We start from the raw sequence: 26,003 nt of genomic DNA, 5'->3' as shown, positions 1-26,003 counted from the left end.
TCCGAATATGAGCTTCATGAACAGTAGTCACGCTTCGTTTAGCACCATTATACCTTAATCTGTTTTACCTCTGAATAACGATTATCTTCTTGAATCAAATTTTATAAATGCATAGATGGGGCGGTTTAAAGTCCTTGAGTGTATCCTTACTGTTATTAGTAGCAAACTGATCATAAATCATACCATGTTCTTATATATGTTTTGTGTTCAAATTGTATTGCTTTTGAATAGGAACATCCATTTTATCCACCTCTTTGTTATAAAATTACGGAAGAAAAGTTTAAAGTGTTGTCAACATTTCTAATTATTAGAAGTATCTATACACGGTTGGAAAACCTGCACATTTAGAGTGTCTAAAGCAAAATAAAGGGATTTTCCGATTTGGCGGCCATTTTAGATATTTTTCAAATGATTTTCTTCTTTATATTATATACATTTATGTATATTTAGTTATATCTCTAGCAACAAAATGAATATATACATTAATAATCCTGCCTAAATCTCCTATAATTTAGAGATAAGTCAATTTTTTCATTTTTGGTGGCCATCTTGAATATTTCAAAAATGCTCAAAGGTAACAAAATTGCATCATGCAGTTTCTATGAATGTACATGTTGTAGAACCTAATTAGGCAAAAACATTTTGTGCATACTGTAATTTTAGGTTAGGTAGCTAATTGACATCTGGCATACTGACTATAAGGTCCGGCAATACGTGGTTTCAATTATCATACTCAAGCATACAATGAGAATTACACTATAGCTTGAATACAGAAGCCATAAGCCTTACTACCTACGATAAATCGGCAATCACTCTGCCTATCAGATTATACCTTTAGGATGCCTGTAAAGTTCTAACCCGTTCGAATCCAGCGCTCGACAGGCTACAAATCAGGATCATTTTCAACTTATTTTTTCTCGTCAGTTCAATTTTGCACAGTATTTTTGTCGCTTGTGTAGAGTGGCAGACACATAGGGATCACTTTGTCCGGCGACGTCGTCACACTCGTTTCTGCTCATTAACGATGCAATGGCCTAGTATGCTTAAACGTAGTAGGATGATTGGTCATGGATAGAACCGTATTGTTTTGGGGATCAGTAAGTCAAAGTTCTTTGAATTTATTTGAAAATAGTTTCCACTCAATAACTGAACAATTATTGGGTTTAGATTTCCCTAATTACTTATTTTGATGAACAGCAAAAAAAAAAAAAGGAAATATGCCACAGCAAGTAACACAAGTATTCTGAGCAACACTTCTATAGGTGTGAATCATTTGCTAACAGCTGCTTTAAAGCAACAACAGCATCAAAGGCCCAACACTATAGTGATTTTTTGGTGCTACGTCGGCGCCTACAAGGCAAGTCTAGAAAAAAAATGTGTATCGTAGATCTGTATTTCCTTACAAAACAACCAAACAACAGTTCTGTAACTGACAGATGAAATCTATCTAAAATAAGCTTAAAACAAACTTAACATTGCATTGAAACTTTCAATACATGTACAAAATACAGAATCTATAGGAATCTTCAAGAAAAGTCTCAAAACATTCTATTTCAGGAAATTTGGATCATGGTTTTGAGACATACTTTTAGCGAAATGCAGTGAACATGTAAGAACAGAATTTAATATACTGCTGTATGATGGATGTATGCTTAGAAGTGTTGGTGTCTGATTGATATATGATTAGTGTAACTCACACAGTACATTGCAATTTGACGCACAGAGAATAGCATAAATATTATAATTGCGTGAAGTTGGCTAAACAAACGACATACGACATTCAAACATTTTTTTGAAAGTCGGTCAGTACTCGACATAAGACATTCGAAAAAAGTCGAATGTCGTGCAAAAAACGACATTGTACATACGACATTTGAACTTTGACATGCAACATTTGAATCTCGTTCAGCGCGCGACATACGACATACGACATTCGAACAAAAGTTGAATGCGACATTGGACATACGACATTCGAACTTTGAGATGCAAAATTTGAATGTCGTTCAGTGCGTGACATACGACATACGACATTCGAAAAAGTTGAATGTCGTGCAATAAACGACATCGGACAAATGACATTCGAACTGTGACAAAAAAAATGAATGTCGTTCAGTGCGCGACATACGACATACGACATTCGAAAAAAGTTGAATGTCGTGCAATTAACGACATTGGACGTACCACATTCGAATTCTGACATGCAAAAATTGAATGCCGTTCAGTGCACGACATACGACGTACGACATTTGAAAGAATTTGAATGTCATGCAATAAACGATATGGACACATGACATTCGAACTGTGACATAAAATTTGAGTGTCCTTCAGTGCACGACATACGACATAAGACATTCGAAAAAAGTTGATTTTCGTTTATTGCACGACATTGGACATACGACATACGAACTTTGACATAAAAAAATCGAATGTCGTTCAGTGCGCGACATACGACATTCGAAAAAAGTTGAATGTCATATAATAAACGACATTGGACATACGACATTCGAACTGTGATTAAAAATGAATTTCGTTCCGTGCGCGACATACGACATTCGAAAAATGTTGAATGTCATTTACTGCACGACATTGGACATACGACATTCGAACTTTGACATGCAAAAATTGAATGTCTTTCAGTGCGCGACATACGACATACGACATTCGAAAAAAGTTGAATGTCGTGCATAAAACGACATTGGACATACGACATTCGAGCTTTGACATGCAAAATTGAAATGTAGTTCAGTGCGCGACATACGACATTCGAAAGAAATTAAATGTCGTGCAATAGACGACATTGGACATACGACATTCGAACAGTGACAATAAAATTTGAATGTCGTTCAGTGCTCAAAATACGACATACCACATTCGAAGAAAGTTGAATGTCGTGCAAAAAATGACATTGGACATACGACATTCGAACTTTGACATGCAAAATTTGAATGTCGTTCAGTGCAAGACATACGGCATACGACATTCGAAAAAGTTGAATGCGACATTGGACTTACGACATTCGAACTTTGAGATGCAAAATTTGAATGTCGTTCAGTGCGACTTCAAAAAATGTTGAATGTCGTGAAAACAACGACATTGGACATACGGCATTCGAACTTTGATATGCAAAATTTGAATGTCGTTCAGAGCACGACATTGGACATACGACATTCGAAAAAAGTTGAATGTCGTTCAAAAAATTGACATTGGACATACGACATTCGAGCTTGGACATGCAAAATTTGAATGTCGTTCAGTGCGCGATATACGACATACGACATTCGAAAAAAGTTGAATGTCGTGCAAAAAACGACATTGGACATACGACATTCGAACTTTGGCATGCAAAATTGAATGTCGTTCAGTGCGCGACATACGATATACGACATTCGAAAAAAGTTGAATGTCGTGCAAAAAACGACATTGGACATACCACATTCGAACTTTGACATAAAAAAATTGAATGTCGTTCAGTGAGCGACATACGACATACGACATTCGAGAAAAGTTGAATGTCGTTTATTGCAAGACATTGGACATACGACATTCGAACGTTGACATGCAAACTTTGAATGTCGTTCAGTGCGCGACATACGACATACGACATTCGAAAAAAGTTGAATGTCGTGCAAAAAAACGACATTGGACATACGACATTCGAACTTTGAACAAAAACTTTGAATGTCATTCAGTGCGCGACATACGACATACGACATTCGAAAAAAATTGAATGCGACATTGGACAAACGACATACGAACTTTGACATGCACAATTTGAATGTCGTTCAGTGCACGACATTCATTTTTTTCGAATGTCGTAAGTCGCGCACTGAACGACATTCAATTTTTTGTCAAAGTTCGAATGTCGTATGTCCAATGTCGTTTATTGCACGACATTTAACTTTTTTCGAATGTCGTATGTCGTGCACTGAATGACATTCAAATTTTGCATGTCAAAGTTCGAATGTCTATATCCAATGTCGTTTTTTCACGACATTCGACTTTTTTCAATGTCGTATGTCATATTTCGTGTACTGAACGACATTCAAATTTTTTTTTATGTTGTTTGTTTAGCCAACTTCACACAGTTCTTATTTTACGTTTTCCTGATGAATGATGTTACGGTATGACTCCCAGTACATCAAACATGCACAAATACCTTAATATGCCATGTTTTTAACCTAAACGTCAGGTATTAACTGGGACAAGTTACTATTTCTTAGCTACTCTTTAACTGTCATTGCTTAAATTTGTACTTATGATTTTCATATCCTAGAAACCTTTAAGAAAGCGAAATCTGAAAATGGATTGAATGTTAGTTAAATTTGTTTTAAGTATTTGTTGCGTTTTCGGTAGAAACAAAAATATATTGTCAGAGACGCCTCTTATATACGCTGCCATGGTCCCAAAGCAACTACGTGTTAAAATAAGTGTGTCGCACAAAGTGAGAATTAATTGTTCCAAAAGTGCTGTATACAATCCCTCACAAGCTTCTTTTGTATAATGTTTTAGCTTTCCAAGCCGGTCCACATGAACAATTGTTCGATTTACATTAATGTAAGATTTTAATCGGGTTTCAGCATGACTTTTTATATCTTCTGAATCGGAAGCAATGTAAATGACATATTTCTGGACATCATCGTACGCTTCCAAAAAATGAAATATCAGAGTTTCATTTGATGATCCCCGAGGACGTCTATAGTCGGCTGGAATGCTTGGATTTTTCCCAATTCGAATATGGCTACATACTAAATGCCTTCCCAGTACACGATTATCATAAAATTGTACGACATCCTTCAATAGTTTTTGGTTTGGTTTAAACAGAGTATGTAGAACTAAATGTATTGCTTCTTCATCTGTTATATCCATCAACCATTTCAGTCGTGCTTTAGCTTGTCTATGCTGTCTAATCCAATCTATTGCATAGGCGTTAATTCGTAAAACTATCACTTTCTTTGTCCAGTTTCTGTCAAAATTAAAACTGCTAATTTGATGGAGGAATTTCTCTCTTTTTGTAGTAACATAATTTAATTCAATGACGTTTTCCTTTGGAACAGCCTTAAGAACCTCTCTACACATAGACCAATTGTAAATATTTGGCAAGAGAAAGTTGTTTAGGTCGCACGGCATTGTCATATCGACGACAAAAGTCCTATTCGTAAGTAGTGCCAGTAGAAAAGAAGACACAATGCCTTTCTGACGGTCAGCCAAACCTCCACATATAATAGAGGAATCACATTTGAATACCAAAAACCTCTGACTACGACACTGCTCTATACTTACAGTTTTTATATTCTCTAGAGTGTCCTTTGTCAACAAACGACCACCTTTATAAACATTGTCATGTTCAAGATGTTCGTTCCAGACACGATCTTCAAATTGTATGGCAGAATCTTGCTGTCTTCTAATGAAGTGATTTTTTTTTCCGGTTACAAGATTTTTAAATTGCAGAAGTACCAAGGTCAGGGACAAACCTGTCAATACCTGAAAAAAAGCTTAATTGGTTTAATTGGCATAACAAAGTATTGTCCATAAGATGCAAATCTCATTTCAACCTCTGAAACTAAATATGAATCCTAAACTTGCTAAATTCCATATGCTTGTTTAGGATGAAAAACAATATTTAGATGTACAAAAGAGTTTGCCTAAGGAATGACTTACCATCTATAACCTACTGCTCTTATCTTTTTCAAGAGTTTTGTTTAATCGGGTACTAGTATCTCTATGTGCGTGCGTACGTGCGTGCGTGCGTGCGTACGTGTGTGTGTGTTGAGCTGCATTTACAATCAAATGTCATGCCTAGTTACATACATTTATCAAATCAATTACGGTATTAACATGTGTGAAAGAGGTAATTAGATAAGTTTCTTGTTTCCAGAACTACGGGATTATTCGAGTTTTCGAAGTTTTTCTCTGTCACATTTATAGACCGTTGGTATGCTTTATACATGACAATATTGAACGAGAAGCGACACTTACATCGCGTAGGCAGCGAAACCAAATTTGCACTTGGCGTAATGAGGCGTAATGCTGTTTAATGTATTGGGGAAGTTGACATAATGTACTTATGTCTTATTATATTGATATTCATAAAGGAAGGAAAAATATTATAAAGCACTAGATGATATATTTGTAGCCTAGAAACAGGCATAGATATATTTTTTTAAAAATATATCTCTTACTGCCGTCTTTATGTAATTTCTTTCTTTCATTCATCAATAAGTTTGCATCGATTTGATAAAGGGAACATATATGTTCTTCTTATAATAAGACGTGTGTTTTCTTATATTTATATAAATTATTAGTTCTTTATTTTTCAGTAATAATTATATTAGGAAATGATAGAAAAACATTCGACACCAATTATTAACCAATATCAATTTTATTATAGGTGTTGAGTTTAATGCACTTTACTTACTTTATATTTCCAAATGATACCTCGATTCCAACTTTTATTAATAAAATCGTTGTTATATTTGATTGAATCAAAATGATATCACAATCCATGATTGTTTATTTATCAAAATAGGGGATAGCAACATGTATACCACACGTATCTGCTTAAGTCAGCTACCGTGTAATGGCACATGTGTCGTTTTATCGTAAAATTTGCGTCTGCTTAAAATAACACTGAACTCTTTAAAAGACCAATTCTTAATTTCTATTTCAGTAAGGATCGTATGGCGCGCAGATCAACCTGAAAGGTATTTTTAATCCAAGAATGTCACTGGTAAAAAAATACTCAGCTTTACAAAGGTGTTAAATTGATTTCTTCTGAGTTAATATTACTAATATAAGTGCTTTTTTACTATTCATTGAGTTTGAAGAAAAAACATATTCTTAATTCTTAATATATATACGTAGCTTTGCATTTGCTAAAAACCGTGCATTGTAAGTTGAAATTTTCAAATCTCTTCACAGGTTTATAAACACAATGCAGACATATTTCGAGAATAATAACTACTTACCTACATGCTTCTTTGTATTTGCTCTATTGGAATGCATAAGCTATTCATATTTGAAAATTATTAAATACTGTGATCTGTGATTATGAGTTGATGAAAAACAAGAGAAATTTCCATGCGGATCATCCAGAAAAGAATGCCAACCAATTGCCTCATTACACATATTCTCTGATGAAATTCAAAATACAATGATTACTATGAAAATTGTCGCACATTATAAAGTTCTATTTGAAAAAAAAATGCTTTTGAGTTGAAATGAGAGAAAACACTTCATTATTAAAGATACCTTAAAGTGAAAAATAATCATAAAACCATCTCCATCCCTGGAGATGCTTCTGATTATGAAAAGATCAAACTTGAATCTTCGAACAATGCACAACGCACCTTGATACGGAAAAAGCTGAATTTAGCACTAACTCTGCCAGTCCAAGGAATAAATGAGTTTATTAATAAAATTCAGTTTGAATGTCCTTGCATCTTACCAAAGGGACCGGTGGTAAAGTGGATTAGGCGTCGGCTGCTCATTCAAGGAGTCGCAACTCGAGGCCATGACATCTCATATAACACCAGTACGGTCTTTTTTCAGTAAGCGGACTCGAGTGTGGTTACAATAAGCTTCAAGCTTTCATCACAATCGAGTGAAAACAAATTAGTTTCAACTAACAAAGTCTGTATTTACAACATAATTGAGCCTATATATACTAGGCTTTCATCATCATTTCGCTATGAGTGCTATCTATATAATGTGGTTTACTATAGATAAACATTATATTTCTCCAATGTCATCATTCATGATAGATAATGTTTTTTATGCAATACACCATGACACTTATATTTTAGCTCTGGTATAAATTTCATACATACATTATGCCTCTACAAGCCTTACTGACCGGCATTACGTAATAGTTATTGTTCGAGGAATAGGTCAACACTGTGTTTATAGACCTGTGAGGGATTTATGAACCGAGCGGGCGTAGCGAGTGAGGTTTTCAAATCTCCTCACAGGTCTATAAACACAATGCAGACCTGTTCCGAGAATGATAACTGACTTACCTACATGCGTCTTTATTTTACATAGTTCAGATTGGTTTCGGATTTGAAGAACGTTTGTAACGTGTATGTATGATATATTCAACACAAATAGTTAGAAAAAAGAACAAGACAATATGTGTCAAAATTTATTTGATACTTTTGATATAACAAAATGCCCAACTTGCTACGAACCTGTAAATATATTTGTCAGAAATTAGGACATGACATTTTGAATTGCATGAAAAATCCGTGCACATTTGGGAAATAGTCTCTCTCTGAGACAATCAATGTGTGTCTAACCAATTACACCCTTGTTATCCGGATAATACGAAATGTGATAATTCCAAAATGATACAAAATGACAGATGAACGCTTCTGAGAATTTCAGATTTTTCGGTAAGTTGCTGTGGCTTGATAAGAGATTTTAACCACCAGATGTTGCAAAAAGAATGAATAGTGATTTGTTTCCATGGAACTCAAACCATTTTACTTTATTTTTGTGAATACAATACACAGTATGTTAAATAGTTCACAAAATACCTGTAAGTTTAGTTTGAAAATTCATAAAAAAAATATTTAGAATTGTTTTTTTACGCTTGTAATTCACTGTATATACAGCTCTACCATTTCATTATCTGACATAGTTTAGAATAAGTTGTTTACGTTTGCCATTTTTATGTCAAAAACATTTATATTGATCTTTGTGTGAAAAATGGATAATAGCCGAAAATGACCATGGATAATGCCCTACATGTGTTGTCTTTGAAAGTGGACAATAGCCGTCATTAACTTCTTTCATTTACATACCATTACACATTGACCAGTTTTTTGTGTGTGGACATGTTTTTGTGAATGAGTTTGTAACAACATGATAATATGAACTTGTTAACGATTTTTAGCTCGACTATTCAAAGAATAGTAGAGCTATTGGACTCACCCATGCGTCGGCGTCGGCGTCCCGATTTGATTAAGGTTTTGTATGTAAGCTGGTATCTCAGTAACCACTTGTGGGAATGGATTGAAACTTCACACACTTATTCAATAGGATAAACTGACCTAAACTGTACAGGTTCCATAACTCTATTTTGCTTTTTTACAAAATCACGTCTCTTTTTCGACTTAGAAATTCTTGGTTATGGTTTTGTATATAAGCTGGTATCTCAATTCTCACTAATGGGAATGTATTGAAACTTCACACACTTATCATGATTTGACATGCACTGTGCAGGTCCCATAACACTATTTTGCATTTTTTTAATTATGCCCCTTTTTCAACTTAGCAGTTTTTGGTTTTAAGTTTTTGTATGTAAGCTAGTATTTCAGTATCCACTAATGGGAAAGGATTAAAACTTCACAGACTCAGTCATGAGTATAAGTCATGAGCTGATAAGCACTGTGAAGATTCCATAACCCTTTTTCCCATTTTAACAAAATTATGCCCCTTTTTTACTTTTGTATTCATTCAGTTAACAAGGCTGTTGAATAGTCGAGCGTTGCTGTCCTCCAACCGCTCTTTTTATACTGGTAACAGGCACATCAACCTAAGTAGAGCATATGAAACCCATTGTAGATTAAGAGTTTTTGCCTCATATGTTATCGGAAAGAAACTTTAACACTCTCTTTCCGTGAATGTAATTCTTACAATTACAGAGATAGTCCGAATGATGACTTTTGAATAAGACCCAATAAAGAATGCCGAACAGATATGGCCATATATTGGCGCTTGTTTCAGTGCTGGTGGGGGTACCTGGCAGTCAATCAGATCTTTGGCTGCTTTAAAAATGGCTTTTGGAGTTTGGCTGGAAGTTATCTCCAACCTACCAAAATCTACGAGACGTATAATACTGTCTTCTAAAATGCCTAGGATTTTCAACACCACAAAATAAACCACACATTTTGAACAGCAGTCAAAATAACATGGTTATAATAGCCCAAGGAACAAAAGCAAAGAAAAACTGATCTCAATTACAGTTCACAACACCAACTTAATGTATTGAACTTACAGAAAAAGAGGGAAGGGGAAAGTGAACAAATATTAAGTTAATGAACGTAGATCTTATCCTATACACTGGGACCAACTCTTTATATTTCAGTACAGAAATGCATTTGAGTCTTGTATTGCAGATGAAATTTTGGTAGGGGGACAACTTTGTATGGAAAAGTTAACAAGTGTACTAAATTATTAAGTACAATATCAAACTATTATCAGTTCAGGGATGAAGGGAATGTACTTCTATTAATTCACAGCAGTATTCAATACACTCCAGCAAAACTGACCTGTTAAAGTGGCATTATTTTCACACTCTTAAAATGCTAACAGACCTCTAGCATACTTAATTTCTAGATATGGGTGTACCCCCTCCCACTGTGGAATCTCAACACATTTAGATTCAGGTGTTAAATTTTCCTGTTCTGGCTTGTTTAATTTTTTTACTAAAATGTGGGAGAAAAGATACAGGCGTGTAAGTTTTAGAACCTTCTGACAGCGGACTTGAGTTTTAAAACAGAATTTTACAAAGATGTAGACATTTACCCTTTTGATAAAATGTTTCAGGAACATCTGGTACTAACCATGTGTATAAAACATTACCTTGGGCATGCTACAGCCATTCGTTACCACATTTTATGAGTATACTTCTTCAATATACAACAATCGGTACCTTTAGAACAGTATATGCCAAATTTCAAAATACAATATTGGCTATTATCCTCATAGCATTTCGGGCTTTATCTTCGAAATTTCTATGAACACTTGGGTCAGTATCCATCTACTACTACATATGCTTATATATTTGTCAATGTGGGCTATTTGATCTAAAATAAAAACCTTTGAACATGTTTATATCGTAGTTTATATATTAACTGAATAATACAAAATAATATTCGTTACCGAAAGTCCATTAAATGAGTTTGACAACGCTTTGAATTGCCAAACTCATTCTCAAAAGCAAGATGTACACATTGTTTGGGGATCTCCATACTCAACAATATGTCCTATATTTAAATTGCTTAGTGCAAATGGTACAGCTTCTAAAACCATGTTGAATCAGTTATAATACTTTAAACAATTCGAATGAGTAATGAAAAATATTGACAAAAACAATGTCCATACCAAGTTTGACATTTCTTCAGGTTTGTAGCATTTTGGAATTTATCACATCATTCGTATTATCCGGATAACAAGGGTGAATTAGTCAGAATTTGACGCGAAAGGTACTTTATGTTTTTTTGTTTGTTTTTTTTTTCTTTTTTTTTTTTCACAATTATTAAAAAAAATTAGTTTATTTAGCTCTTTAATTTGACACTTGAATATACATTGCCGTATAAAAAAGTATTGATATAGATTGATCGTTACATTATCACAAGAAATGCGTATCATAATATACCCTGATCTGGCACACGTCAAGAAGACACAACGAAATGTGCTAAAAGCTGCGCGGACACGAGAAGATATAAAAATCTCCAGTTTTCTTGACAGTGAAACTAATGAGTACAACTAATTAAGGTTTGTAGTTCGAGGCTTATGTTTTAATTGACATGGCAACGATTTGAATAAATATTATATAGATTAATGTCGTTTTTGTTCTCCACATCTGATTCACGTGAAGAAGTTGTCATGTACTTGTGTATGTCAACACAAGAATAGAATCACAGAAACCTTGTACAGTGCAAAATATCTATTAATATTTAAAGGCATAAAAATGTCAACTGTTAGATCGATATGAATTAACGACGATAATTTAACCGGGTTATTTTCAAAAATACAACTTCGTTACTTATGTTCCATGTTAATTGTACAGAAAATCGTCATAGTTTCCATTAGCAGACTACGAATTAACTTAGAGGAAATTTGTGTAGTTTGTATTTTTTGCAATTATATTATTGTCAATATTTTTCTTTGTAAAATAAAATGTCCCGTTCATGTAGCATTCTCCACTCTGACGGAAGAGTATGCCCGTATTAACTTTCAGACAAATATCAAGACCTGCTAAGAATTGAATGTTAAAATTTTACAGTAAAGTCATGTTTAGATCAGTTTTCAAGATATGTAAAACTGGTCTGAATATTTTCACTTAAAACGTACTTTTTTAAACAATTGATACTATATTTACGGAGACATAGTCAGTCTAAGAAAATACAGAAACATCATTTGTTTCTCTGTACATGCGTTGATATCAAGGGAATATTGAACGGCTATCGTAATGTTTAGCAGTGTATTTCAAAATATGTACTGTAGTAGTCTTGTTTTAAGATTTATGTCTATTCATTTGTCCTTATCTTGCACCTTTAAGATTTTTGTGTAGACAGTAGAAATAGAACAGGTCTGGAAAATCTTCTAGACCTCATAAGCGGTCTATAGGGTGTTTAAAGACCTCATCGGAACAAAGAAGCCGGTAGGTAAGCTTAGATAACTGTACAGGGTATCATTACATAGCTTTTAATGCTACCTAGATAATGTGTTTTACTATAATTTAAAGGTATAGCTGTATATTACCTGTATCATAAGAATGATTTTTTTGTGAGTTACAAGTATGGTGAATTTCCTATGCTAAGTTTGTAAAAATCACGTTATCGTTTTGACATATAATCATGTTGCATCTATTTATAAATTATATTTATTTATTTGGGTTTTATGGCGTACAAACACAGTAAAGGGTAATCGGCGCCAAACAGGATTTGGTTCCACATCATTTACATCGAAATAAAAACATGAGGTATGGAATCAAAATTTGTATACCTGCTGGAATCACAGAGTTATTGCAAAACCAGGTGTTAAGATCCTCTTATGATCATGCAAGGGTAAGGCAGTGGTTCCAATTCTTTTCATACAAAGATCGTCACAGAACCACATGGGGCATATAAATTATAGTCTCGTTTCGGATTCTTCCGAAAAAAAATCCGAAGATGCGCGACGTGTTTGTTAGCAGTCGGAAAACATACTTTCGGTTTGAAATTGGCAGTCTTTTTGTTTATTTGTTGGTTCTTGAACATATTCATGACTACTTGGTCAGATCCGATGCAGTGGGTCATATGTTCAGTAAATAGGAAGTCTCAGCTACAAACACTGGTTTTCATATAATTCTCGTTCAGATGTTAGTAGCGGACCTTTAAATAATGATTATCACAGTTCATGAGAAATTGTTTTATAAGCAACAAAAAATGTCATTGCGCACATAATTTAGCTCTTTTATACGTTACGCCCATTTTGCCCCATTTTGCTGCATTACGCTTTTATTTTGCCACATTACATAACTATTTTTTTCTGCTAACAGGTAATGTTTGAAAGGTGCTCGCTGAACGGAATCCCGTTTTTATTAACGGGGAAACCCTTATATGTAAGAGAATGCTTTCATTTTAAATTCATTACAAAAAACGATTTTCAAAAGAATTCGATGAAGAATACATTTACAACTTCAAATATGCGACATAAGGGGAGATATAAGAAAAAATGGATATTTTAAGATCTCACACAACGATTTGTGAGTTAGTCGCTTTAACCTGATGCATTTTTTATACATCACTGTGATGTAATCTACAAAAGGAAAACTAAAAGATAATGGCATATTTCACGAATTAAAAAGCACCACAAATATACCCTGAGAGCTTACATCGGAAAGAGGACCCATGGCAAAAAGAAACAGTAGCGTAAAATTATAGCAGACGGGTTGCTTTAAAAGTCCAAAAAAATGTCCATTTTTACATTACTTTAAGGGGTGGATAAAAAGGTAAACCTTTGTTTCTCATATGCTATAGTGATGATACTGATAGATACTGGTAGTTCAGATAACATTATGGCACTTTCTTTATTTGATTCATTACAAACAAAGACCAAAAACAATATATCTAATATTGACGATGATAAAAATACTTTTGCGAACAACCAGACTGTATATATTGCACGAATTTCAACAATTACATGTTGTTTGAAAGGAACACTAAAGGAAGTCGAGGTGCATGTATTGTAAGCCACGTTCCATCAATTAATATTAGAAACAACATTAATCAAATCAAATGCTATAGTTTTAGATTTTAGTGGTGTTTTATTGACACTGAGTAGTTCTAAATTATATGCTTAAGAGCATGTAAGTATTCCGCCCAATTGTTTATTGTTTATGGTAATTTTCCAAGAGAAACACTGAAGGTTTGATTGATATATGTTCAAATGAAATTTATGTAATTAGTAAAACATATTAGTAGCTAGGTGTTCTGTTACTGTTCCACATAATCGCAAGGTGCCTGCAAAAATATTAAATCTATCAGATAAGACTATTGTTATTCCCAGAAATAAACTACTAGGGTTTTCTTCAGCACATTGATGGAAATTATAGAATTCATGTATGTGTGTCAGCGGCAATCTGTTTACGATATTTACCTACAGTGTAATTATGTGAATATCAGTTTAGGTCACAGTGAAAATAGGTACGTATACAGGATAGTGAGTTCAATTTCTGAAACAGACAGAATGTTTTCATTTCTGTAACATTTTGATTTTAAAATTTAACTAAGAAGCAGCAAACGTAGCTCTTATATTGCCTTTTTGAACACAACTACATTTTTGACAGATGAAAATTTATCTTAGACTTATCTTCACTTGTTAAACATGATATTCATTTAAAACCAGATAAAAAAATTAGAACATCAAAGACTGTATAAAGTTCTGAGAGAAAAGAAGTGTTACGGGATCAGCTTGATGAACTGTTGAGTAAAAAGCACCATTATCTGAAAAGAAAGATGTTACAATGACCAGTCCCGTTGTTTAAGTGTCAAAACGAAACGAATGAAATAAAACTGTTGAAAATGTTTCAAAGAAAGTAAGTTTGTCAATGTATTGTTTCTGTCCGTATTCAATATAGCTGAAACGCAAACACAGTTTTCCTTTTATTCCATTCTGGATGTAAAGGAATTAACTGAATCGATTACGAATATAACACAAAAATATCTGTTATAAATATTGATCTCAGATCAGGATTTTTAAAATGAAAATTGTTCAGATTCTTCCAAATACACTGCATTTAAAGTCATGTTTTGGGTAAATTTCTGCGCACACCTCAGCGTATGAAACCAGTCCAAGCAGTTTCCAACAACAAATGGACAAAGCATAATATGGATTACAGTATAAAACTACGCTTTGTTACCTGGACGACGTTGAAATAATATATGCAACATTTGATTAACATTTGAAAAACATCAAGGAAATATTTTCAAGACTCTTATATGCAGCTTTGAAATTGTCACCAGATCAATGTAAATTCGCACAACATAAATATGCATTTCTAAGACATAAAATTTCCAGTGAGGTAAATAGACTCCTGCGGATTGTGTTTTGGCACGGCTACTAAACCCTAGAGCCACCACCAAAAAATTCTGGTAAAAAATAGCTGTCGACATTTCCGTGGCGCAGCCATCACCAGTTTCAAATTGTAAATATTTACATTCTGTCCTATATTTCTACTGAGGAAATTTATCTTAAATATCGGAGAATGAAGTTCAATGTAAGAACACTTTTACCACAGGATAACTGTAATTTCAATAAAATATTTTAAAATCTATGGTAAAGAGCTTGTCTCCTGATTCGCGAAATTGTACTTTTTGATACATGTTTGTATTCGATCTGTAATTTGATGCATAGACACACTATGAGAATATTATCATGCATGCAATGGTCTAAATATGTGCGATATCTACAAAGAAAATCATTAGCAGTATCGAAATCTCCCTTAAAAAAAAAATGCTAGTATTTTTGGTGGCGCTATTGCATCAGTGATGGAGCAAAAGGTCAAATGTTGGTTGAAAAATGTGCAGGGAAACCCGTAGCATTCAATGAGACTACAGCTGATTGGTTAAAAATGTGTTGCTTTGAATCATGAAAATATCCATATAATTTGGGAATGTAATGTTTTCTATGCATTTTTATATATATTTAACTTTGAAATTAGCAATTTAGTGAAATAAGAACTAGTTGGAATTCACCACTAAATTCCATGCACAGTTGAGGGTGGTTGTCTTTGTCTTTGAATGGAAATAGAAAAAAAATGGATCCCGCATCCCCATGTAAAAATGTTATATTTTGTGTCTGGAAGGCTATTTGACAGGGTAAATGGCACCTCATGTGTCAACAAAAGTTTTGAGGGGGTCCTACAGAGTCATTTCTTACAATGTAAGCCTATGGAAAAATTAATAGCAGTATCTGACCTAAACAGAAGCGGTGGCGCTGTGACTATAGAATGCTTGTGGCCACCAACGTAAACATCTACCTTGTTTAATATCTAAACAAATTGAACAGCTTTATTTCTCGAACAACCAAAACATCTCCAATCAATAGAATATAATAAACACACAGAAAAGACAACTGTTTATTGCTAAACATTTCCTAAATGAAAGTGTCCACCATAAAATATTTCCCATGGCCATTTTCCTTCACTGGAAATTTCTCGTGATACATATCTATCAGCATTAAATCATTAAATACTTCTTGAAACAACATAGTCTGAAATGAGAGGAACTCAATTTTTATACTATTTTTTCTATTTCAAATATTTCCAGAACATCTATTAAAGAGAAAAGAATCAATTGACTTATCTTTCTAATTAATGACACGTGCACCATGTTCATGCAATTAGGTGCATATTAATACAATTAGGTGTGGCATTCCTCCATTTCCCGAGTATTTTCAAGTACCACTCCATATTCATTGTCATGGTTGGAATCGTCTCATATCTGTTTCTTGATTTGAAAGTGACTGACTTATCAAAAAATTTATTTTATTTGGAATGTGATTTCAGTTTTTTACCCCTTTTATCGGCGAACAAATGAAGCCATTTTTGAGTGACTTAATTTTGGAGAAGTTTTTGTTCTTGTTGTAGAACTTGCGTTCAGTGGTGTGACTGTGTTCACTTGATTTAATCCCTCGGAGAAAAAAGTTTGGCAGGGTATTGTTCTTCTTTTATCTTGTTAAGAGAGGTCTACTTTTCTCTTATCGCTTGAGACTCCCATCTGCAAAGGATATACAGTGACTGCATGATATTTGAATATATAAAAGTTTTATAAAGTGATTGAAAAAATTAGTCGTTCAGTCGCTATTCACACACATGCTTCGCTTAATTCTAAAACAACTTTAAGACATTAATTTCAAAAAGGTAAATGACAATCCCTGTAATCATACCTTATTTCTCAAGAATAAATCTACTTTCTTGTAGTCAGACGTTCTAACGCTAACCATCCGCCACAGCGCCACCACTACTGTTAAACGCCATCGCTAGTGTGAAAGCGCCACAACTTTTACAAATGCTGGTGTGAATATAGTGTGTATATAAAGAATTCAGCATAATTATTCTGTCATACAAAGAACTCAGAAGGCAGGGCAATTAATGATGTATGTTATGAATTATAGATAAAACATACTACAAGTACATATTATCCGGCATACGCATCAATATTGGTTACATTTCTTACAAATGCAATTGAAATATATTTGTTTGTTTCTTAATTTCTATAATGCTTTAACTTTTTTTGTAAAATAAAATAGGATACTGCAATTGTCTAAACAAAGGGTATGTATTATTACATGGTAGAAAAGTGCAACATTGCTTAATATGTACTTGTACAATCAAGGCAGTAAAACAACAGATTTAATGACACTTTGTCGGAATGTTAACCTTGATAATTTTCAGGTCAATGTCAAATCTGGGTTAAGTAGGGACAAAAGCTAGGACACCAGGTCAAATCAAAGGAAAAGCTTGTTAACGCTCTAGAGGTCAATTTAATGACTGTATCTTCATGAAACTTTGTTGTTAACCTTGATGTTCTTTAGGTCCAGTTAGAAGCTGGGTCATATGGAGTGTGACCTACTGACCTACATTTTTTAAGATACAACCTTGAAATTTAGATGAAAGGTACAGTTTTTCATTCCGATCTTAATACTGACTTCCATGACCATGAATGAGACCTTCGGACCTACTTTCTTTAGGTGAGCTGTATAGAGCCTTGAGAGCCCACTTGTTATCAGTCTTATCAGGACTTCATGATCAGTAGTTCTTAAATCCCACCAGGACTGAGCATTGATGATTTCCGTCTTTTGGCCTGTTTTGTCGGACCCTTAAGGGTGTTTCCTTTGTTGCTCTGTCTTCTGCAAAAGCATTGAGTACATGCGTTTTAGGTTCTTCATGATTGCATTTATATATACATAGCATATATATACAAGAGCATGTTTGTGCTTTACATTACATGCTTTGTGTTGTCATTACGTATGTTATGGTTTCACCTGGCGTGGATAACTATTATTTACACTCTTTTGTGACTTTGTAACATGTTTGGTGTGTGTGTGGGGTGGGTGGGGGGGGGGGGGGGGGGGGGTGAAGAGTGAGATAAGGTGCACTATAAACCAGTTAAAGCTCCCCAGTGGTGGTTTTGCCACTGACCGTTCCAAGGCGGTGCCCCACTGTGTTCCTGTATTTGTTTGTTTTGTCCTTGTGTGTGTGTGCGAGTGTTGTTCGTGTGTGCCTTTGAGGAGGCTGCGTTTTTGAAACGTGGCTTTCCCTGTTGGATATTCTTCCTTGTTTTAATCAGATGAGAGACATCAGATACAAATTTCTAACACTGTTGTTTCAGTTTAAAGTCATTGCTTATCCCTGTGTCGTGTTTTATTTAATTTTCGAATAAGTATTATGACTTAGTCAAATGACTTGGGTGACTTGCCCTGAACTCAAGAGTAATTTTCATTTGATTTAAGAGTTGTTGACTTTAGGATGAGAATAAAGGCTCTTTGTACAGCCAAACTAAAATGAAGTATAAGCGTTATACCTTTGCTACTTCAAACCATCACACCAGCCCTGCACACCACAACATCAGTTGTCCACTATCTAGGTTGTGTATACAACACCCTCAGCTGTTCAAGATTCTTTACCTGAATCTAAAATTACCTGTCCTTGAGTTTATTCAGCTCTGTAAGAAAATGTCCATATTCAAGTTAGCAACAAAAAAAAAAAAAACAGTTTGAAAGGAGATCAAACGCACATGTCAAATATTAAAAATAATCTCTTATGTTATTTTTTTAGTTAACAGTAACAATCAGTCTCAAAATTTATAAGAATATAAATAAGATTTCGTTTTAAAAAGGAGACAGTCATTTTTAAATGCTATAAATTAGTATGAATTAATATAAATTAGTATAAATTTAAAAGTTCCTTTAATTGCATAAATCATTTGCTTTAAACATTATGATATTTTCTTACGTATTTATCCAGCGGAAGAGTATTCATCCGATACAAGAAGACTACTTTCAGTCCTTCGAGGTGCCAACACACAATTTCGGAAATATATTAAATACAATAGAAATAAAAGTTAACACATGAAATACTCAATTTTGTATCAAGGCTTGACATTAACTTTGTGCAGCACTTTCTTATAGGGCAACTTCGACTATATTGTTTCTAGTCAGAACCAATCTTTGTGTTTCTGCAATGCAGTATAGCAACAAAACCACTAGTGCATGATTTTCTGAGAAGTATGTCTTGGGGTCTTTCATATATTTCACTGCCCGATATGCGACTTAGTTTGATTTTTTGCCTGGCCGTATTTCACTTTTTAGGGCTGCCGAGCCATGTATATCGTACCAAATACAGTTCTATTTTTATTTGATGACACATAAATTATTTGAATGTATAACTTATAAACAAATTTATGAATCATTTCCTTAAACATAGGAAGTACATTTAATGCTGCAGTACTCAAATATTACATCCGAAATAAAATTTATCCGAAAGTATAGTTAGGGAAAACTGTAGTACCCTCGTCTAGTACCATAAACCAGATTTCAATTAAAACATAACGTCAAAATCACCTATTTAGGGGACAATAATATGCATAAGTTGAATTTATTGAACAAAAATCAATCTGATTCTATGATTCTATTTTCTAGATATTGTTGAAACAAGCAATAACAAGTTGTTGCTGTTGTCGTCTGTCAAATTAACATTTTAATTCTTTTGCTAACCTCAAACAAACCATACATAACTTGACAATTCCCATGTATCAACTGCCATCAACAGTATATTTAGCATCCATGCACCAATGGGTCACTAATGAAACCCACTTAAATATGTACATTTTGAAGACTCGTGTTATTACAAGTTATGAATATGGAATATTAACAGAAATACACTCCTTTAAAAGCAATGATTTAAAATGGCTTCGCCAAAAAAATCCTAGTTTAATTGAATCTTTAATATCATAAGTTTGGACAGAACACGTGTTAATACGTTGACAAATAGTACTTAACGTCTTGATAGAATATTTTGAGAAATAAAACTTACCTGTCGAACTGTGTTTCTATGCCGGAACACATCGATCTTGCTAAGCGGTGCATACATAAACAGTTTAGTGTGCGACACATACCGATTATGCGGAAGCGCTTATTTCCTATCGCTAAAACATATGTTCAGAAGCAAGTTTAAAACTTGACATCATCAGAACAGAAGTAAACCACATCCAAAAAAAAAAAAAAAATGAACGCCATGAAATTATGTTTCCCTTGAATCACAAACAAAAGGAACTGGTTAGAAATTTCAAAATCGTTACTAAGGACAATATGTATCGAATGCCCAACCCACATCTTGTCAATTTACGATACATCGAAAATCAGCAGTTACAGAAGACTCCTGTTTAACAGCTTAATCCCATATTTTTTCATTTCTTTCAAAAGTTGCAACCTATGAAAACATGGACAAGAAGGGTTTTAATTTGCAAAATAAAGGTCAGCTGAATACCGAACTAATCACATTACCCACAGTCCCAGTCAGAAAATCAACAAGGAAGCAAGAAACAACCTTATAGGTTAGTTGTTAATGTAAATATAAGTGACATAATTCTTACAGATGATGCTATGGGTGACAGCTACCGTAAGGTTCAAAGGTGAGACTGCAGAAAATGTCCTATGGGTGCCAGTTAGGTCTTTAAATAGGTCAACTTTACAACTGGCGAAGGAAAACGCACCTCTTATAATATTTGATAATGATTTACAGTGCATTCGCGAATCGCCATTAAACGAAATACCGATATACTATGATAAGGGGTAGTATTGCTTTCCTTCCTTCCTTCTCTCTAAGTTACACAGTCGCGGTTTTACGACAATGCAATTTTACGAAAAATGCACTCTTACGAATGTATTGTTATGCCCTTAAAGCCTATTTTCCGCTTGTTTTAGTTGCGATTTTACGAATACTTCTATCGTCTAAGTTTTCACACTTTACATAACGGCGTGAAAAACCCTTTAGAGTGGAAAGTGTCGCTATCAATTAGCTGGACGTAAACAGTAATAAAAACGTAAATTCGAAACACATACCCTGTACACTATGATACAAGTTATGTCAAGATTTGTGGGTTTACTATAATAGGTGACAATATATTAGGTATCCTCAAAGCAAAGTACTTCTGTAATAATTGGTTCCTGGATCTTCTGTGGTAACTCGACTTGCTGCACTTATAATAGTTGCTGCCCTCACTAGAGATACTTCCCAACCTGGACTTGCTGCACTCCAAAGATTTGCTGTGTAACTTGGACTTGCTGCGCTACTTTGACTTGCTGCGCTTACTAGACTTGCTCTTCTTATTGGACTTGCTGCACAACTTTGACTTGCTGTGCAACTTGGACTTACTGCACTTACTGGACTTGCTGCGCAACCTGGACTTGCTCCTCTTACTGGAATTGTTGCACAACTTGGACTTGCTGAGCAACTAGGTCATGCTGCCTTTTCTGCACTTGCTCCTGAACTTAAACTGGCTGCAACCTCGACTTGTTCCGCTAACAGGACTTACTCCTCTTACTGGACTTGTTGCGCAACCTTGACTTGCTGCACAACCTGGACTTGCTGCGGTTACTGGACTGGCTTCTCTTACTGGACTTGCTGTGCAACCTGGACTTACTCTTCTTATTGGACTCGCTGTGCAACCTGGAACTTGCCGCGCCTATTGGATCTGCTCTTCTTATTGGACTTGCTGCGCAACCTGAACTTGCCGCGCCTATTTGATCTGTTCTTCTTATTGGACTCGCTGCGCAACCTGGACTTGCTGCGCCTACTTTATCTGTTCTTCTTATTGAACCCGCTGCGCAACCTAGACTTGCGGCGCCTACTGGACTTACTGAAACTCTTAAGTTTCTAATCCATTTCACATATAACTACAAATCGCGCGAGCCGGATAGAGAGACGCCATTGTGACGTCACGCGAATAAAAATAGTTAACACAAATTGCGGCAAATTGTATTTGTTTTAACAAATAAATTGGTTAGTTTTGACAGTTAGTGGTTATTTTTTTCTCCTATAACTATTAGATCTGATTGCATATCAGTCACACTTGCTTCGATATATATACCTCTCAAATAATCATTGCGTAAAGAAGATAGAAATATTTAAGTCTTGACCGTCTGTAATTGTCGTTTTATTATTCCGAACAATTCAGTGAAGGGTAGCTGAATCGGATTAAGCAAATGCGATTTTTGTTATCGTGCAACAATGTACCATGTAAGTTTTTTATGTATAGTGAATAAAAAGTGAGAAAAAAACCCAACTCTTTTTACATTCCAGATACCATCTAAGTTCAGATTCGAATAAGATTTGTAGTAAACCCAGATGTACATATATAGTTGGCATACATGTACTCCAATACGATTATCAAATGTTTAAATATCACGGGTATTAAGGTGCTGTATAGCGAAATTTCCTATGCTGCGCTTAAACGAAAATGCGATATTACGAAAAACAGCCGGTCCCTTGCCTTTTCGTAAGATCGCAATTGTACTGTAATTGGTTTATTGATAAGGTTATGTTTTAGATTAATATTGCGATAGTTTCTGGTTTCAAGACAAAGACAATAGTGGTAAACGACCTGAATACATTTACTGTTTAATGAAATTTCAGGAGATACAGGAACTTGAAGGTTCTTTGTTCTTTCTGCTTAAATTTAATAACGTCTACAGGTCCTTGCATGTTAGTAAATGTTATACAAACTGCACATAAAATTTGCATTCACACTACCATGTTCTTGAAGTGAATTAGTTTGCATGGTGTGTATAGATTTCGGGAATGTTCATTCTAAATTTCATGTTGCTGTTACAGTATTCACCTTTTATTATGAGAGACAGCTCTGTCGTGAAGGAGATAGTCAGGTCAAAAAGAAGATAATTAATCCTTGGAACTCATTTGTGGTCTGAAATTTAATAGAATTCAAGTCTCCCTATCAGTAATGCCATATAATTTAATGTAATTTAAAATATACGTTATTACACATTTGATGTTGGAATTATAAAAATGTCAATACAAAGTGAATATTTACAGCGTTCAAGAATCTGATAGTATATGGTAAGAGTTTTATCAAGTATGCAATTCGAAGAATTCGCAGTTTGCTTATTAAGTTTTCAAGTAGACTCTAATCAAAACAGTTCAATATTAACTAAAAGGGCTGGGTTTCGAACTGTTATAATATCTTATTTCGTATTACTGTCTTCATACCTTCGAAACCCATGAATATAAATACAGTTTAAACAAATATAAAGGCATGTGTTCAGCTGAATTCATGAACACATGTAGTTTTGCCATATTCTATCCGTTTATAATATATAAACTACATATTGTACCAAGTTGACATTGATCTTAATGTTTCCATAAAACAAATACTATAAATGTTGTTCTTTATTTTTCTTCTGAAAATAATTGAAACATACAAAAGCTGTTGACAGTGTTACATTAAAAAGTAGGTTTTCCATAAAATATTGATTGTATGGGTATAGATTTCCCCAGTGGAAAAACACGTAACAATTACATGAACATTACGCACTCATGTAATTTACTTAACTTCATGTAATCAATCAATTAGATATCAGGTCAATCAGCTTTTTCATAGAAAACTCTTTAGAAACATTCATTTTATATTGTACAAGTATGGACATGAATCTGTTATATGATGATGAAATTATTAATTTTGCAATATATATATTATGTGTATGTACTACCAGGGTATATATATTTGAATTAAGAAAAATAATTGACACCGAGCCCGCAAAATTATAATTTTTGTCGAGCGGATTGAGAAGTTTCCAAATTTTCTATTTCGAAACATTTAAACATTGTAAATTCTTATATTGTAGACTGTTGTACTTTAAAGCATGTAATTAAAAGATCGACATAATGAAGGAATTTGTATCACTTTATCTTGATTTGTGCTTGGTTAAGCTCTGGGTTTACATCCATGTGTGTTATGGTTTAGCTTTGAAGTCTTTTAAAGTAGATATCAATAAGAATATCAGGTAAATCAAGATTGGAAAGAGCGATAATTAGTTTCTGAAACTTAATAAAATCTAATGCAACAAAGAAATACAAACCAAAAGGATCCGTTTTAGTTCCGACATATCACATAAAGCCATTGGTGCTCATAACTATTTTTAAAATTCAGTCACTCGATTTTACTCCGTTGAATATAAGATAAAGACCACAATATCCGACTTTCTGTTGCAATAATGTCCAACTTATAAATGTGCGAAATCAATACTGTATTAAAATAGTAAACGGTAAAAAGCACACAGTGTTTTTTCATACTAAATGCTAAGAAACACACACACTAAAGTTGATCAAACTGGTACGGAAGTTACACGGCTTAATTGTAATGCCAGACTTCTTTAAAGGTAACAAGACAAGACTCAAAGTCTGTTGTTTTTTTATTTTGGTTTATGCTCGAATATTGGATAGTAAATTATGTTACCGCTCAAACTTATATGATTTGTTCAGAAATAAAAAACGATTATCATTGCTATTAGAATATGACCACTCTCGGTTTTGATTTGGCGCAGTAGTTAAATATGCGCATAAAAATACTTAACTAGGAGTTTATCAATTTTTGAACATCTCGGCTGAATCAACAAATTGCTTTATAAAAGTCTTACATCAAATTCCCAACAATTTCGAACATTTCTGTAGTTAAGACTAACCCCTAAGAAATATGAATGAAGATCTCGGCTCCCGCCTCGGTCGCCATTCATATATCTTGAAATGAACATTTTTCATGTTTATCAGGAATGCAGTATTTATACAATATAAAGCCATTATAATGCGGACATGAAATAGGACCAATTACAGAGAGGGAATATATTTTCATATATAAATTAAAATCATAAATAGGCATAATAGCATTACTGAGGGAAAATGTTTTCATATATAAAATCATCAATAGGCAGACATGAAATAGCATTAATGAACCAATAACAGAGAGGGAATCTATTTTTATGTATAAATCATCAGTAGGCAGACATGTATAGCATTACTGGTCCACTGATACAGAAACTAAGAATATATTTTTATATATAAAATCATCAGTAGGCAGACATGTAACATAGTATTACTGGACTACTGATACCGAGAGAATATACTTTTATATATAAAATCATCAGTAGGCAGACATGTCATATAGCATCACTAGACCACTGGTACTGAGAGAATATATCTTTATATAAAAAATCATCAATAGGCAGACATGTTACATTATACGCATTACAGGACCACTGGTACAGATAGAATATATTTTTATATATAAAATCATCACTAGGCAGACATGTAACCAAGCATTACAGGACCACTGATACAGAGAGAATATATTTTTATGTATAAAATCATCACTAGGCAGACATGTTACAAAGCATTACTGGACCACTGGAACAGAGAGAATATATTTTCGTGTATAAAATTATCAACAGGCAAACATGTAACCTAGCATTTCTGGACCACTGATACAGAGAATATATTTTATAAAATCATCACTAGGCAGACATGTAACATAGCATTACTGTACAACCATTTTGCAAAATTATTAAGTAGATCTAGGTACTTGTATTCAAAATTAAGCCTTGCTTAGCTGCAACAGACTAGTATAAATATAGAAAAGGCACTACACATGAACCTTAACAAGCAGTTCACTCTTGTTTTTGTGACTTTTTTTATCTTTTTGTTTATTTCTTTAAATAAAAAA

General features: G+C 33.9%; 1 protein-coding gene across 1 annotated transcript; it reads right to left on the bottom strand.

Annotated features, from left to right (window-relative positions):
• Positions 1-1,395: 1,395 nt before the first annotated feature.
• On the bottom strand, positions 1,396-24,727 carry LOC128556335 (uncharacterized). Its single transcript, XM_053541068.1, has 2 exons — positions 24,367-24,727; positions 1,396-5,481 (listed from the first exon to the last, which is right to left on the bottom strand). Exons 1-2 carry the CDS (start codon positions 24,406-24,408, stop codon positions 4,270-4,272), a joined length of 1,254 nt encoding a protein of 417 aa, XP_053397043.1. The 5' UTR covers positions 24,409-24,727; the 3' UTR covers positions 1,396-4,269.
• Positions 24,728-26,003: the final 1,276 nt, after the last annotated feature.

The sequence above is a fragment of the Mercenaria mercenaria genome, chromosome 4, assembly GCF_021730395.1.
Source record: "Mercenaria mercenaria strain notata chromosome 4, MADL_Memer_1, whole genome shotgun sequence".
Classification (NCBI taxonomy): Eukaryota; Metazoa; Mollusca; class Bivalvia; order Venerida; family Veneridae; genus Mercenaria; species Mercenaria mercenaria.
Note: the sequence above shows the minus strand (reverse complement) of the source record. Positions and strands in the feature narration are given on the sequence as shown.